The following is a 17,791-nucleotide window of genomic DNA, read 5'->3' on the forward strand; positions in this document are numbered from 1 at the left end:
ACAGCCCCGCCCCGCCTGCAGCGCCGGGCGGTGATGGAGCGGGGGGGCGAGCATCATCCGCACCCCGGGAAGGCGGCTGGGCTCACGGTGAACGGGCCCTGCTGCCCTGCAGGACGCCGAGCAGCATTCGGGCCCTCAGGCCGTGCCCGAGCTGGCAGCGAGGAGGGCTGAGGCAGCCTCGCCCTCTGGCGCTTTTCACCTGCGAGGACACCAGAGACTGCTCGGGTCTGCAGGCTGGTTTGGTTTACGTGATCTCGGGTCATTTCAAACTTAGAGTAAATGAGTTCACCCGGGGTCATTAAAAATGGAAATAATCAGGTCTCAATAAAACCTTGTTTCACATCAAGGCGTAATCCAGGAAAACGTGTGGTTTTTCTGCTTATTTCCTGTGAGCTGGAAACAAACAAGCAAACAAGTCTGGTGAAAAGAATGAGCAGGTTTCTGTCGGAAGTGTCTCATCCTCCACCACGGAGAATGGTTATTATCTCTAGCCTAAACAATCTGCTCAGATCTGGGTCTTTGCTTCCACACAGCCTTGCTGGCTGCATCCGTGGAAAGTGGTATACGGGGAATTTATGGAGCAGGCAAGTTTTCTTCCAATCGTGCTGAAATCCGCCTGAGGGCATATCAATGACTCCAAAAATTTAGAAGCAGTGAAAAATAGACAGAGAAAAACAAACTACAAACTTGTCCATTTTACAAAGACCTACCAAATAGCCTGGACATTCAGGGTATGAACAAACCTATTGGTAGATTTCCTTCCACCAAACAGGAATCTGGGGACGGAGACTTGTAGAACCAGCACTGGTTCTACTGGAAGGGACATTCCTGGCAAATGACAAAGGGCTACAGCCTCTGGCACTTGGCAAAATAGGCTTAAAATGGGCACCATAAGCCATCAGTGGGGCTCAGTCCTATGGAACTGAGGCCAGCAGCTTGTATGTGCTCTATTTAAAGGCAATTATTAATGGCAAGAATAAGTGGTGCTGTAAGAAATAAACTGCTTTTATGTCTTACCACAAGTGATACTAGACACTACTAGAGGCAGGATGTTTATTTTCCAGGTATCAAACAACTTCAGGAGACACGCTGGCCTACAGAGAGGTTACATTCATCAACTTGGCCCAGTGGAAGGGATCTTGGAATCTCCTCTGGAAGAGCTGGCACTGGCTTCACCATGTGACAGCAGCCTGCCTGAGGCAGCCCTGCAGCCATTCCAGCATGGCAGACCTGTGCCATGCAATGCTGCAGGTCCCATCTCTTTCCTATGCCATAAGCAATGAGTCACGTATCTGGGAAAGCCCAGTAGGGAAACTGGATGTACAGGGATCCTGCAATTTACAGAAGTCATCATGGCTGAGGCCAGCTTCCCATAAAACATCTCCATAAGGAGAAATATTCAGTAGCTGATTAATGAATGTGGTTTACCACAAAATGATACTACACAGGCTTACTCTTTTCAGTAATAACCCCATAAATAATATTACTAAAAATCAAAAAATTATCCAGAGCACACTGAAGCTGTGATCCCAGCGCCTTGCCTGTTGTCTTCCCCTTGGTGTTAAATCAACACAAACACAATTCTTCAAGGGAGTTTCTAGGTGAAGACAGGAGTGAAGGGAAAGGGATGTGCCTATGCTGCACGGAGCCAGGCCCGCGCTTTCAGCCTCAGAAAAACGTGCTGGTATTTCGAAAGCACTTGGATTCTTCCACTCGGGGAAATCCCCCACTGGCAGTCGGGGGCCATCCAGGGGCTGCAGAGCCCGGGTCCGCTGCAGACCCCGCTCCTGGCAGGGGAGAGCCAGGGGCAGGAGGGGCTGGGGGCAGCAGGAGGGCCCGGCCTGGCAGCAGCCCACAGGGCAGGGCAGGGCAGGGCCGGACTGGGGCCGGCAGTGCCGGCAGCTCCCAGCTCCTGGCCGAGCCCTGCCAGCATCGCAGGGAGGGGCCGGAGGTGCCAAACATCCCCCGAGGGATGAGGGAGCCGCCAGCCTCGCCCCTTGCCTGGGGACCGGCCCGGCCGCATCTCCCGGCCGCTGGCAGCGAAAACTCCAGAGGTGGGCAGGGGGTGCCGGGGGGAGCGGGGCGGCTCCGCAGCAGCTGTGCCTGAGGCAAAGCTCACCTCCAGCTCCCCGCGCCCCCTGCCCGGCACAGGAGCTCCTCGGGCTTCTTTGTTCGCCGGGATCCTTCCCTCCGTCTCCGTGCTCGCACGGTAATGTTCCTTGCAAGGATTTCCTGCCAAAAGACAATCCCCCTGAGCAAAAGCAGACCGAGAAAGTAGTGACCAATCCTTTCTGGATGGCTGTCACCAGGCTCCTCCCAGCCCCCGCTCCCCCTGCTATTTGCATACAAAAAAATCCAGAAAACTCCCGTTTGCCCCAGCATCTCGCTCAGACTCTCCGTCCCCGCCTGGCAGCAGGAGCCCGGGCTGGGGGACGCTGCCCGCGGCTGAGGTAGCATCGCGCCGCCCGCCCCGTCACCCCGGCCCCCCGAGCCTTTCGCCAGCCCCCCCTCCACCTCCTCCGCGCCCCAAAATGCAGCGCCGCCTCTGCGCCCTGCTCCTGCTGGCGTCCCAGTGCATGGGCTCGGCCGCCGGGCTCTTCCCCTTCGGGGAGCCCGACTTCTCTTACAAGCGCTCCAACTGCAAGCCCATCCCCGCCCCGATGCTGCTGTGCCGGGGCATCGAGTACCAGAGCATGCGGCTGCCCAACCTGCTGGGGCATGAGACGGTGCAGGAGGTGATGGAGCAGGCGACCACCTGGATCCCGCTGGTGCAGAAGCAGTGCCACCCCGACACCAGGAAGTTCCTCTGCTCCCTCTTTGCCCCGGTCTGCATCGACGACCTGGACGAGATCATCCAGCCCTGCCACTCGCTCTGCGAGGAGGTGAAGGAGAGCTGCGCCCCGGTGATGTCCGCTTTCGGCTTCCCCTGGCCCGACATGCTGGACTGCAGCCGCTTCCCCAAGGACAACGACCTCTGCATCCCGCTGGCCAGCAGCGACCACATCCTCCCCGTCACCAGGGAAGGTAAGAGGGAGCGGCCGGGTCGCCCCCGGGGCGGCAGCATCTGCCCCCGAAGAGGCGCCCCGACAGCGGGGTCCCCCGGCGGCTTCCCACGGGGGATGGAAGGCGTCAGCCTGGAGTTACAGCTCGCCCCGCTGCTCCGGGACGGGGGGACCGGGGAGGTGGCCGCAGACCGGGCTCGGGGAGGCTTTTCCAAGGGGTCCGGGGAAACCGCAGGCACCGTCGGGGAGCTGTCACCGTCCTGCGCCCATCTCCATCCTCAAAGAAAAGGTCTGGGGCTCGGCACTGAAGCCGCACGGCATCCAGAGGCTGGATGGCCTTGTACAAGAAGAGTCCTCGCTGTAGCGCGGAGCTGGGGGGCTCCGTGTTGTATTTAGACCTTCCTCCCCACTCCCCTTTTACTTTTTTACCCGTTAAAACAAAAACTTTTGGTTGAGGCGTGACCTTAGAAGCCCACCGTGACCCCTGTAGCGGGTCTGCAGCAGGATAAGGCGCCACAAAGTGCTGGGGCAGCTCCGCGGCTGGGGGGAGAAGGAGCAGGCTCTGGGGTGAGGGGATGGATAGCTGGCGTTTCCCAAAGGGTTCCCAACGCCACCTGCTGTTCCTTTCTCCCCGGGTCTGACGGGGACTGTTGCTTGCATTTCCAGCACCCAAGGTCTGTGATGCCTGCAAAAACAAAAATGAAGATGATAATGACATCGTGGAAAACCTCTGCAAAAACGACTTTGGTAAGTGGAAGCAGAGCTCCTCTCGCTTGAAACTTGAGAGCAGAGGATCAGGTACAGCTCCCAGTGGAGTCAGTGAGAGATGTGCCTGAATAAAGGCAGGGCTTTGACCGTTGGGTCATGAAACACAAAATTCCACCTTGGAGTAAAAAGTAGCCCTTTTTATCATTCTTTTTCTGTTTACTGTTTTGAAGTAGTGCTCTTTTATGTGGATGTTGCTGGCGAGCCCAATAGAAAGTAAAATGAAGAGGAAAAAAAAAAAAAGAATCTTTCATGCAGACTATTGCCTGGGGAGAAGTAGAGCAAAGCTTCATTTAGATGTTTGAGACAGAGCTGCATGACCAATCTCAGTGTATCATAAGAAAGACTCTCTCCGCAGATTAAGAATGAAGCTCTATATATCATTTGACAGAGAAGGTAATGCACAGACAATTGGGGATATAAACTTAATGGGAAGATCTGGGGTTAGAGGAGGACAAGAAAGCCCCTTCAACACAGACAACTGAAGGACACATTATCCACACATTAGCATTTCAAGAGCAAAAGGGAATAAGGAGGGGAATCCTTTTACAATAGGTCAGTGTTTAATACCTGGAAACAGATTTGTAGTGTAAGTATCTACAGCAATTCAGAAGTCTTTCTTTAAAAAAGAAAAAAACCCACCCAAAACCTTAAACCATGATTGAGGGACATAATTGCTAAAAAAATCAATATTTTTGGCCTGGCAAATTGCACTTAGATAAATCCTCCTAAAGCTAAACATGCCCCACAGCTTCTCAGAGGGCCCTGTATCCCCTTCCTAGTTATTTTACCAAATCGAATGCAGCTGTTGGACCAATTTGCCCTCCATGGGATCTATTCTTTCAAAAAAACAATGCATGTGAAATATCATTTCCTTACAGGTTTGCCTAAAATCCTCTCCAGCCTAATAAATTAAGTGTAGAAGTTTTGAGCTGCAGGAGAGATCAGGTTTCAGATTAGGTCTAGGTACTTGCCTCCCCACCTCCCCTTCAAACGCTACTTTCAGGAAGGCTGTCCTCTCCCAGCAGAAAAAAAAATGGTGCTCTGCTTAGTGTAGCAAACGTGCCCTCTCTCTGTTGCAAACAGGAGAAAAGCTGGAAAAAATATTAATTTAGAAAGGAAGAGAAAAGAGGGGGAGGGGAGAGAGGAGAAAAGAAGTCCAAAAACCCTCAACCCTAAGGTTGATTCAAACTGAAATGACTTGCATGCCCTTTGTGGCTTTAGAAATGGAGCCACCTGCTGCCTCTTCTGTCAGCCCTGACAGTTTAATTAGCAATAGAGCACCTCCCTCCCCAGGTCCTCTTTATGTGCACTAATGGGAAAAAAACCTCTCAATCTCTCTCCCTCTCCCCACTTCCCCCTCCCCTCGCTCTATTAGCCTTGAAGATAAAAGTGAAGGAGATTGCCTACATCAATGGGGATACCAAGATCACCCCCGAAACAAAGAGCAAAACCATCTACAAGCTGAATGGGCTGACAGAAAGAGATCTGAGGAAGATAGTGCTCTGGCTCAAAGGTGGCCTCCAGTGTACCTGCGACGAGATGAACGACATCAACGTCCCCTACTTGGTGATGGGGCAGAAGCAAGCTGGGGAACTCGTGATCACCTCGCTGAAGCGGTGGCAGAAAGGGCAGCGGGCTTTCAAGCGGTTCTCCCGCAGCATCCGCAAACTGCAGTGTTAGTGGCTTCATCCCTGGCTGTCCTCTGGCAGCCACCCCTGTCCCAAGCTCTCTGGGCCTCCCGCACCTTCCTGCTTTGGCCCCTGTGAGCCTCGAGATGCCGTGGGCACAAGACACAGCGACCGCTCTCTAGGAGGGGAAGAACCCCTCCGTTTTTGTACATAGGTTAAAATGTAATAAAAAAAATAATAATAATGACTATTTTTGGGAAGTATTAAAGTATCTCGCTTAAAGCTTGGGGGTTTTTTATGGTTGCAAACGTGACTTTGGTCTGAGGTCTCTCCCTCTTCGTTTCGGTAATGCTGGTTCATTTACGTTGCCGCTTCTCCGTATGCGTGCATGTTTGTTGTGCCACAGCAGGAGACACAGAGAAAGCCAAGCATGGCCTGTCACCATGGGCACAGCGCTTCCACTGAGGTGACACGGCTTCCCGTCTGTATTAACACTATAAAGGTCACGTTACAACTCTTGCATGTGATACATAGGCACCAGTAAGAGTATATTAGCCATTCTCACATTTTATTTTCCACAAGTCTGAGCCCTTCTCTCTCAGAAAGATTAAAAAAAAAAAAAAAAAAAAAATAAGAACAAGTTTTGGAGCCGGTTGATCTGAATGCAACTTTTTTTTAATTATTTTGCAAATTAAACCATCTGTAGCCTAACTGTAATATACCTAGTGGTTAATCTGAAAGAGTTGTAAAATATTGCTTTAATTAACCTTGTAAATACTCCAGATAAATGTTATATTCTTGTATATAAACTTTACATCATAGTTTACTCACTGTCTCTGTCTGTATTCATTTTAATCCATTTTGGGAGAGCTGGGAGAAAGATGTCCAACTGGACATCTTTGTCATGGCAAAGCGGAAATTGTCATACCACCCCGAGTGGCCGGTAGAAAAGCACAAAGAAGCCTCCAGTGCTGCAATCAGAAAATCTGTAGTGGACCTCATTTCCCTGAAGATGAGCCCACAAGACACAGGACTGAGGTTCAGCCAGCTCATTTTAATGTGTGTCTTTTGAGCTCTTGGAGATGAGGCTTCTTTTCTGAGGCTCCTTTGTTCGACTGCCTGCATTTTCTCATCTTCTCAGAGGACTCTCCTGACATGGAATTGCAATGAGACCACTGTCTTAAAAATTAAATCCATCTTCCCATTTCTCGGAAAAGACATATTAAGGAGAAAAATGTCATTTGCAACTTGCATTTCAGAATAATGGTAGAGCAAAGCATTTTTTTATGTGTATGTACACTCGCTATTCTTATTGAGAAAGAAAATAAAACCTACCTAATAGTGTAACTAAATGAATGTTTTTCAGGAGTTTTCTTATAAATGTTTTCTGATTAAACATATTACCTGAATTTTATTGTACTTACCCTGAAAAATAGTCTTGCATCCTGGTGCTGTTACACATAGAAAATTCTTCTTAGCTTCACTGACAGGATGAGCAGTCCCATATTCCCAAGAACAACATTTTATGTTGACAGAATACAAATCAAACACTACTTTACTTTTCTGTAAAGTAAAAAAAAAACATGTTATTTTCATAAATTTAGTGTTATTTTTCATCATCAGGATCAAAAGATGAAAAGTAAAGACCCAACATGTACATTTTTTAAGAAAAATTAATTATTTGCCCTCTCCCACAGTCTTAATGCATTAACTACACCTGGTAGGATGCTGACCATGCAAGAAAAGATAAATCCTCACAAATGTCCTCAAAAGTACAAGAATTTAAAACAATTTTTTTAAAAGGGAAAAAAGTAACCAATCACCAAACAAAATCCCCATTTCAAACTGGCTCTTAATTATTTTGTGAAATGGTATCCATTTTTAAAGGCCAATACCTTGCTGAAAAGTCATAAAAACATTTCTTCTGAATGAACCTGGCTTACCAGGAAACAGATTTGACTCTTTTTGTGTTCTGGTGTAATTATTTTAACACTAGCACTCTGTCCATCATCTTACAGAGCCATTTGCATTCAAGTGTTTTATCATTCTACCCTTTCTGCTCAGCATATGATGTAATGCCTGTACCTGAACAGCCCTGGGTTTAGAGGAGGTGTCTGAAGATGAACCTGCAGAAAACAGGCATGTGTGCCCCGTGGAGGAAAGCACTTTGAAGAGGCAGTTGTTGCAATGCAGCAGTCACTGGGGACTGAAAATGAACAGCCAGGACTGCTGCACACAGCCTGCCTTACAGATACTAAGTTGTCCTACAGCAGTCATAAAATTATCTTAATTGGGCTGTCTTAGAAGGCAGCAGTACTGATGCTGATGAGGACAGACAGGTCACTCACAGTTACTCACTCTGGGGTCATATTAAGGCCAAGACCAGATAACAGATATTTGCCAAATTACTTAAATGTATGAAGGCGTATCACCTACGATCAACAGTGCCCTGTCTTAAAGCAAAACCCCACACCACATTCCCCTTCCTCCATCACAACATAAACACAGTTACACCAGCAAAATCCTGTTCATACTGGGACAAATTCAGGAGAAGAACCAATTAAACTGGCAAACAATCAGTTTTGCTGATAAAATCAATGTCCTGGATTAAGAGCACCCTGCCATACAGATGCTGTACCAATAAAGCCTTCTGCACGTGGCCCCTGGCTGAATCACTGGGACCATCCACTCTCGAGGTGAATTGACAGGGTAGGATTACCTTTCAGACAAACAGGATTTAAGCAAATGTGAAGGCATGGGATTCACCCTTTCCCAAATTTCCATTACCTTGTTCTAACAGCATTGTATTTAAAGAAGGGTCATATCTACCTCACCAAGAGGTGTCAGTGTTTGTTGTGCTGTTTCTTGTGGTGTAAAAGCCAGACACTGCAAACTGTTCAACTGAAAATTAGGATTTTAAAGTCACAGCCTGAGGAAACTTCGCCTCTCAGACACTGGCAAAGAAGTAAACACATGCATTTTTACTCTTACTTGCTCAAAAATAACTGAAAAACTTTGACTGTGCCAGGAAAATAGTGAGCCAAACATATAATAAAAATTATCAGAGCCTGTTACTTCTCATAATTGTGTTGCATATACTTCAGAGTAACTTTATTGGTTCACTCCTAACAAAGATTTTTTTGCAATTGATGAAAAAAGGCAACCCACTGCTGCATTTTTTCAGACACTTTTTGTCTTTTTCTAAATAAAACAATGTTTTTATGCAGCCAATTATGTAGCTTCCATTGTATTTGCTTTCATAAAAACTATAAAAGCAGCTGACTACAATGGATTAGTTTAAGAACAATAATAATGATACTTGACATTTATACAGAAGTTTCCATTTAGTTTCTCAGACTGCCTTCACAAAAATAGGCATTAATATCCTTCTTTTGCAGATCAGGGAAACGAGGCACAGTGAAGTGAAATAATTCATTCAAAACCACCCAGCAAGTCTTCTACAGTCAAGAAAAACAGAGTATTTCTTTTTCTCCAAGCTTTATGCTCTAATCACTAGCCCACAGCAATCAGAATGACGTATAATCAAGGCAGCACTTAGATTATAATTTGAAAGCATAATATCAACCAATGCTCCCTCCAACTTCTTCCCCTCAAGTGTGTAAAAAAAAAGTCTGCCCAAATTCGAATTTAAAACCCATCAGCAATATTCCTCACAGACCTTTCCTTTCTTTCTTATTGATAGTTCTCTTTATTCTTTAACTATTTCTTAATCCTTTGTTTTCTCCCTCACTTCTCATTCACTTCAGACACCCAGAAAGAAGCCACCCAGCCCCTCTCTCACCGCTCTCATACAGACACTTTTGCCCTCAGAATGGTTTATTAAAGAACTCATGCAGTACAACTAGACACAAGCCACAAAAATCCCAGTGACTGGCTCAAGACTTAAAAAGACCCATGCGGAAAATCCAGCAAGAGACATGTAAATTTAATTAATTATTTTCTCTGAGGACAGTTAGATGCCACAAGGAGCATCACAGACACATGCTGGTTGGCTCAGCCCACTATATCTATTCTGCAGGAGGAGAATATAAAGATATTTAAGGAATATGTGAGCAAGAATGAAGAATAAACAGGTAGGACACACCTCTCCTTGCTGACCAGGTCTGCTGCATATCTCCCTGTTGTTATAATATAACCCTTTGTTCTCCAGTCTTGGACCATGAAGCACCTCTCTCAACCATCTTTCAGATGTCTCACTACCTCTCTTCAGCCTTCAAGGGTATCAACCAGGACCAGAGCCACCAAGACTGAGGAAAGGACCACCGCTTTGTCCCCTAGGTGTCCATGGGACATGAACAACCCCCCTGCAGCCAGCAGAGCAGCTCAGCTTTGGCTGCTTTGGCAGCCCACTGCCATCCTCACCAAACCTACCAGCTCTGGCAGCCTTTGTGATGTGGCCACAGTTGGTAGTACCAGAGGAAGGGCAGTGGATTGATTGCTACCAGAGCAGTAGGCAGCCTCCCTTAGGCTGGACAGCCAGGCTTTTGTTACTGGAGCCAGAAGTTCCTATTTCTAGGCTTCAGAGACCTGCCTATGTGATTTATCTAGAAGTTGTTTCTTATCAGCAGATGTAGTTTTAGTACAGCCTGACTGTCTGGTGAAACAACCACAGGAATGGATCTTGTTTGCCTCTGTACAAAGAGGAGAGTGCAAGATATTCACATCACAGGAATCCAAGACCCAGGCTCTCTTACAAACATAAATTAGCCCACACTATATCCCTTTGGGGTGAGTTTAATAGAGTAACATTTTCCAAATACATCAACTGCTTTCAGGGTGAGCCATGGGCTCCTAAATCACCTAGATGCCTTGGAAAATATTAGCCGCTATCCCCCACTGGAGTTCAAGCCAGTTGGCCGGGGTCAGCCAGCAATCCTGTCACCCAGCCAGGAGGAACACCTCAGCAATCAGCCAGCCAGCCCATTGCTCTCACAACTGATCAAAATAACCAACCAACACAGAAGGCTGCACTGTGGAGCAGCTGATGGAGCAAACTTCAAAACCAATCCCCACACAGACAGAGCAGCTGTCCAGCCAGAAGGACCAGCACAAGTTAGAGGTATGCTCAGTGTCTTACAGGACAGACACAAGAAATATATACCTTCTAAGACTCACAATAAGGCAATGCTGTTAATGCAGCTCTCTCAAAACCCAGATGCTGCAGATCATCCTTTTGGAGTCATTTTCAGACCACAAAAGTGATGCTAGAATTGTGGAGAATTTTCTGTTTGGACACAGCAGATTGCCTTTAGAGGCAGAGCCAAAACTAGCAGGAACTGGCAGATTTAGGACTGATCTAGGAAAGTAGCAGAAATGCTAATTTAAGAACACTTTCAACTTTCCAGATCTTTGTTTTCAGAGCTTAACCCTGACAGTCTTCATTAGACATAAAACTTTCCATATGGAGCCACTATGGAAAGACAATTACAGAGTTTTCCAGTGATACCTGTTTTTATCAGGCAAGAGATAACTAATCCTTCCCTGGCAATTTCCCTGCATTGTTAGTTAAATTCAAATCCCTAACATTGTCTAATTGCCTTTTTTGTTATGTGAATCTCCAGCCATGCACCATAGGGAGCCCTGGTGGGTTACACATTGAGACAGGTGCTTTAGTGGCTGCAGGGCTCACATCATTAGGCACACGCAGAGCTATTAATCATTTCAGTTTACTCTGAGCACAAACTTGAATTAAGTCAGGCCACTTTCCTAAGCAAAACAATAGCTTAATTGTAACAGGTAAGGCAAAATCGTTTTGAGAGGTAGAATTTCAGGAACTAGGGCAACTCCCCCCACAAAAAAAAGAATCAGGAGAGACAAGAAAATACACTGTAATTTAAGAATAAGGAGGTTTAATCACTTGTTTTCAAGTGATTTCAAAGGAAGAAAAATAATCTATTTGCCTCACACAGCCTTTTACTTTCAGATGCTGAATTCCTTGATATGGGAAAAGTTGTCTCATTTACATTCTGTGATCTGTAGCACTGCAATCATCCCAGTGATATGAATGGCGGGTTGTTTGGAATTTTTTTCACACAATCGGGAGTTTTAAATAGAGATGGATTTTCAAAAGCATCTACTGAAGCACAAGTTCAAAGATTTCAAAAGTATTCTTAGGTTTTGATTTTTAAAGTAACTTACACAACAGAAGGAGGAAAAAAATAACTTTGTGGGAAACAATGTAAGAAGGCATATAAAGTCCTCTTAGATGCCTGCAGATGCTTATCTGTTTCTTGAGGCACCCACATATATTTAAATATCTGGCTGCAAGGCATCCTTAGAGAGTTTAATGTACCTGGCACCCAGGGATTTTGGAAATGGGACCAAGACTGTTGAAAATATTAGCAAGTAGTGGTATTATAATCTATCCCACACATGTGATATGATAAATTTGTCTTTACTCTTTCAACATTTGACTAGAATATGATACTTACGTGAAGAGCTGAAATAAGACATCTTTGCTTCCCCACAGAAACAGACTTTGTAAATTCATAAGGTTCCTCTGGAATTCTAAAGCTAACTCTGCCTTCACAAGAAAACACTGCATGGAAATCAGTCCCTCAATTCAGAACTAAGCTTTAGAAACCTTGCTAGGAAGATTAGCATCCTCCTCAACTTTGTACTGCTACATTAAGTAGATGAACAAGAAAAGATTTGTATTAAACACTTCTGTCTACAACACAATACAGCTGGAAACTAAACTAACTGTTAAGACTTGACTTGCAGCTGCTCCAACTCACTGGTACATAGCAAGGAGTGGTATAAAAGTCAGAAGTATAGTCAGGGTACACAGAATATTTTGAGTTGGAAGGGACCCATAAGGATCATCAAGTCTGACTCTTAAGTGAATGGCTCATATAAAAATGAGACCAGTGAACCTGAACACTATTAGCACCATGCTCTAACCAGCTGAGCTGAACTCAAAATGGATGAAAGAGATGCATTTACTCACATGTGAAAGTGAAAACAATCACCGGAGACATCTAGAACATGGATTACAGTATCTATGCAGGTAACATGCCACAACCTTAGTGTGAAGTTCACCCAGCAGTAACTACACTTTTCATTTGCATATTGTATCCAAACGTGAGCTGCCCCACAGAACAACCATTTTCTGCATCCCACTGCCCACTGCTGTGTGCTCCCATCATGTTCCTGGATCACACAAGGCAGACAGTGTGTGGGCTCAGCTCTTTTACCCAGCCCCAAAGGAGCCCTGAATGAAAACAGCTAGATACCACAGTGTCTTGTGAGGAGTTTGGCAGCTGAGCATGGGACTTAACATGGCTGCACCATCTCAATGTCTGCATGGGGACCAAGTGCAGGGAGGCCACATAGAGTGCACCTCAAATACACGCCCTCAGCCCAGATATTTGCAAAGAAACTAGTATATTACAGCAGGCTCAGTCTTGATTTGCTGCTGTGGCTTGCCCAGCACCAAGGTAAGTTGGTGAGGGGAGCTGAAGCGTTTGCAGTATCAACTTCATCTTGGCCTGTCTCTGGAGCACATTTAAGTGTCCTGCTCTTCACGACAAGGAGCCAGGGCTGGGGTGCTGTTCCAGCCCTTGAGCTCCCACAAGCCAGGTGAGCAGCAGGCAGGAGATGCCAGACCATCTGCAGGGCAGGGCTCAGCACACCTGAGTCTTGGACATGAAAAATACAGCTTTTCAGTCTTATGGGAGTCTTGATAAGGTCGAGCACCTCGAGGCCCAGGCTTGCAGCATTTGCCAGCTGAACTCTCCTCCTGCTTGTCTGTCTCTCACACTCATTCTATCTTTGATCCTCTCAAGGAGAAAAAGAATGTAGAAGAACTTGTGGAAAACTTTACACACAGCAGTACTCAAAGAAGAGATAAGAGAGAGGTGCTGGTGAATACTGTAATGGCACAATCTACTTCAGTGGGAGTTTCTCGTCTGGCTGATGCATTTCATTTCTGACACACTATTGAAAGGATAGTGCAGAGACAGAGGTTAAAAAAAAAAAAAAGGGGGGCAAAATTTGCCAGGGAATTTGGTACCAACATATATTCTAGGTGGACTTAATGAAGTGTAAAATGATGGCCTAGAGCTGGTCCTAGGGAAATAAGCAGTAAAAGTCCATATACATTAATAGAAACAAGGTTCCTGCATTGACTATTTTGAAGAGCCTGACTGTTCAATGGCAAGAGAATACATTTTCCAATTTTCATGCTATGTACAAGTCAAGGATACCAAGTATTTGGAAGAGCCACTCCTGCTCAAACTCCAAGTAGAAGAGAAACATTGTGAGTAGATTTAATGGAGCCCTCCTGAAGCCACTTCTATAATAGAGCTGATAGCTACAATGCAGTGGCTCACTAAGTCCAAATAAAACATGTATTTATATACAAATGCAATAGCAAAAGCTATTGGGAAGAATAAACAACCCTGATTGTCATTGTGTGGGCACATAAAGAGGTGGAGAAGTAACTGTGGTCAGGACAAAGTCATTCTCATAGTATAGTGCCAGGCAACTGGCTAAGTGCAAAGCTGCCCAAAGTTCAGTGAAGTAAGCCCAGTGACATGTGGAGCAGATGCTGAAAGCCTGACAGCTGGAAATGTTGGAAGCACTTGTCATCAAAAGGTGGCAGGAAGCTTATGTCAGCTGGAAAAGAGCCTGGATGCTTGTTGCTAGGGCAGCAGAGAGGGTTTTGACAGATAAAAGTGTTGGTGAGCAACAACTAGAGATAAGAGCGCAGATCCCTGGGAAGGCGGAGGAGGGCTGGTTCTTCACGTTTATCTTTAGTGATAGGGATGCAAAAGGTCACTGCAAACCCCCAATTTGGGGCAAGGCCTTGCATGGTCCTCAAGTCATCTGCCACTAGCTTAACCCTAGAAAGGAATTGTTAGTGTGGCATTTCATTCTCAGTGTTATGGTGTAAGTGCTACAGCTAGCAGGGAGGCTGCAGATGGGGAAGAAAGCAAAGGGTGTGGGGAAGAAAATATTCATTTTTGGGAAGAGTTAGATTTGTTAGACTTGACCTTGAGAACCTGAATGAGAACAGTTATGTCCATACCTTGGCAAAGTGCCTTCTTTTTGTATTTTACTTTCCTCTAGACACATTCGGGGTAAAGCAATGAAGACATTGCAGCCTGTCCTCAAGTAAATCTTATTTGGTCCTGTAAGAAATAGAGGGGAAAAATGACCCAAAAGTTCTTTATTGGGGTAGCTAAATTGCAAGTGAGTTAAAGAACAGGAAGAAAACCCAAGGTCTATGAAAAAATGCACAGGCTTCAGAGAGACTGAAAATTAAAACCTTGCTAGTTGCAGATCAGATCCAGTAAACAATCTAGAAAACAACAAAAAATAGAAATCCTTTTGCAAGTTTTTTTAAACAAGTTTCCCCAAATGTACAATATTGCTCAGAGATTTTCCAGAGCAAAAAACATTATAAAAGTTACAGTATTGATAGCAATTTCAGATAAATGGAACACCCAAGGTCTTTGTCAATTTTCACACTATGAAAAGTTTCATTAATCAAGTACAGCTGGCTGAACATTTTTTTCATTATATGGTTTATTGGTTTGGATGACTCAAATAAATTGGGGAAATTTTAGTGCTGTTTCCCTTTCATTTCCAAGGTTGGCAGTGGACATTTCTGAAACTATATATTCCAGTTTTGGTAACAGATTTGCACAGTCGCTGTCATGAGCTATACTCACTCACTCACTCTCAAAGAGATAAGTGAGACAAGATGGCAAACACTTGTCCAGGCCACGAGAGACCCAGGTTCAAATCTGTCCTCTCTGTTCCTCTGTGTTCCATGGCTCAGTGCACATTGAGACCTTAACCTCTAACCAGAGAATTTGGTAACCACACAACTCGAATGGGGAGTATGCTCCAAATTATATAAAATTATAGAATAAATTGGGAAGAGAAAGAATAAGCCTATGTCAGATGACTGTGTTACTCACTGTGCACAGCAGTGAGAGAACATGAAGTAGAAGGGTCAGATCCCTTCTCTGATCCTTAGTCTCTCTCTTGCCTCTGTGCAATGGTCCCACATCAGACTCACAAACAAGGAAGATTCAGCACAAGAAACCCGACCCACAAATTCTGATTTACTTGCTTGATCCATTTACTTGCTTGGATTATTTTTTTTAAAATCTAGGTATCCTAGGAAAGAAACAAAGGCCCACTGCAGAATACTTTATTTCCAGCTTTAAGACTTTTATCCAAGTGTTAGGCAAACATTTTAGTAAAAAGTTGGAAAAAGTTTGGAGTCTTGAATTTAAGTTGTTAACATCCCAGGTAAATTGCCCTACTCATGCAATCAGCAGATAAAATGGGAGAGTTAGGACTACTTGCCTCTCATGTTTATGATCCAATCCTTTCCTTTTATTAAATGTACATGAAAACCAAATGAAACTGTTTTCCAGGTGTTAAAAAATGTTTCTATAACCTCAAATCAATCCTTGTGCTGTGCTAACAATTCTAAAGAAATTAAGTTTCCATTCAGTCCATAACATTTTCTTTGCAGCTCAGCTGCCAAAATACTTTAAACCCAGCAACTATTTGCACAGGCCTATAAATTAGGTTTACTAAAGGAAACAATTAGCTAGCCTGTAGCTTACAGGAATTTCAATTGGTGCTGCTACAGTGCATAGTTTAAGTAATTAGAAAATTATTTCAACTATTGTAAGTATTTGCAACACAGATCTGGTGCACATAGATGCTGTCCTGTTAATAATGGAAGCTACAAAAAGCTTGAAAAGCTAGTCTGCAGAGGAGGTCACATGCTTATTATTAGTCTAACGGGTATACACTTCTCACTGATACTGCATATTAAAATAAAATAGGAGCATACAGGGAAATGTGCTCCTGTGCTGCTAATTTTGTGAGAAATCTAAAGATATAGATTTCATTTACTCCATTCAAGTTTAAACAGATGAGGATCTGGATAAAGTCATGAACATATTAATTATTGAAGTTATGGTGTACCACTGAACAAGAGGTCTGTATGAAATACTTAGCAGAGCTATCAGATATAGCAGTAGCAAGATATCATGAAACCAAAATTAGTTTCCAAATGAACGTCTATTTCCATGTGGAAATAGTGTCAGTCATAAATTAGATGCTTTATTCACAATTTAATAATACTCCCTATTATCTTGAAATTTAATTAATCTGCTAAAAGACAGTAACACTTCCAATAACGATTAGCAGCCTTAAGGAATTCTGCACCTCCGATTTAGCTATTAAGCTCTAGAGATGGGCCAGCAGCCAGATGTTTATAAACCCTTTTCAGGTTACAATTTAGTTACGGTTACAGGGTTAGACAATGTACTCTCATTTAGCCCTCCAACTGACTAGCTTAACCATTATCTGTCACTACACTGGGCATATGCACCCTGCTGGCTGCCACTGTCCAATGCCAAGTCATCTATTTCCCCGCTACTGCTCGGCTGAGGCTGCTCCATTCATCCCCTAGACAGCCTCCTTTCAGGGCAGCATTACAGGCTCCACAGACCTCTTTGTTGGAGCTCTATTTACACCACCATTTTTTTGTTACTCGGATTGTGAAAGGAAACAACGGGAGATGGAGAGGAGACAGACTGCTAACACAGTGGACCAGAAGTCATCAACCTCAGCTCTTTGAAGTGATGTGCACAGTAAATACGGAAACTATACCAATACGTGAAATAACCTGGTGGTCTAAGTGCAGTTCCCAACAGACACGCGGATCTATATCTACAAGAAGTCAGCATCATAATCAGCAATAACTGGCAAACTTCCCCACTATTTATAAAGAACTGCAGTGTAATTATTCACCCAGCTCCTATTGATTATAATGGGATTTGGCTGGATAAATCCCCATGTAACTCTTTGAAAATTTGGGAGCTTTAGGGCAGTTGCTGCTCTGAGGTGTAAAACCTTATATACACATTCAGATGGAATGCGCTCCCTTCTGAACACAGCTAAAATGCTGCCCTATGAGCCCTTGACTTGCTTACTGCTGTCTGCAAGCTGTTGTGAGACAGAAATGCAGCTCCCTGCAGCAAGGCACATAATGACCGTGTGCCTCCGGCGCAGAGGAGTGCTGCAGCACACGCCAAACTTTGAAGATGTGTTTAATTCCGTTTGACTTCCACACGACTAAAGCATGCACATGACTGCTTTGTGGCATGGATTTCAGCACGTGACCCAGGATGTAAGGCGTACAGCAGTGCTCCAGAGGCTTCACAGCAGCTGAAGTTGTCAGGTTTTATTTGGGGAAGCTGCTTTGCACACACACCAGGCTGCTCAGCAGCTGCCTCCCCAGTGCGCCATGGGTTGGCTGCTCCATGCCCGCACCACAGAGGCTTTTGCAGCCACATTGCTTCACTCTGTTGACTCCAGCAGGAGCAACGCTGCATT

General features: G+C 44.9%; 1 protein-coding gene across 1 annotated transcript; it reads left to right on the plus strand.

Annotated features, from left to right (window-relative positions):
- Positions 1 to 1,983: 1,983 nt before the first annotated feature.
- On the plus strand, positions 1,984 to 6,750 carry SFRP2 (secreted frizzled related protein 2). The gene is made up of 3 exons (XM_023924850.2): positions 1,984 to 3,024; positions 3,669 to 3,749; positions 5,146 to 6,750. The coding sequence occupies exons 1-3, from the start codon at positions 2,532 to 2,534 to the stop codon at positions 5,448 to 5,450; spliced, it is 879 nt and encodes a 292-aa protein (XP_023780618.1). The 5' UTR covers positions 1,984 to 2,531; the 3' UTR covers positions 5,451 to 6,750.
- Positions 6,751 to 17,791: the final 11,041 nt, after the last annotated feature.

Source organism: Cyanistes caeruleus, chromosome 5, assembly GCF_971803275.1.
Source record: "Cyanistes caeruleus chromosome 5, bCyaCae1.hap1.1, whole genome shotgun sequence".
NCBI classification, from domain to species: Eukaryota; Metazoa; Chordata; class Aves; order Passeriformes; family Paridae; genus Cyanistes; species Cyanistes caeruleus.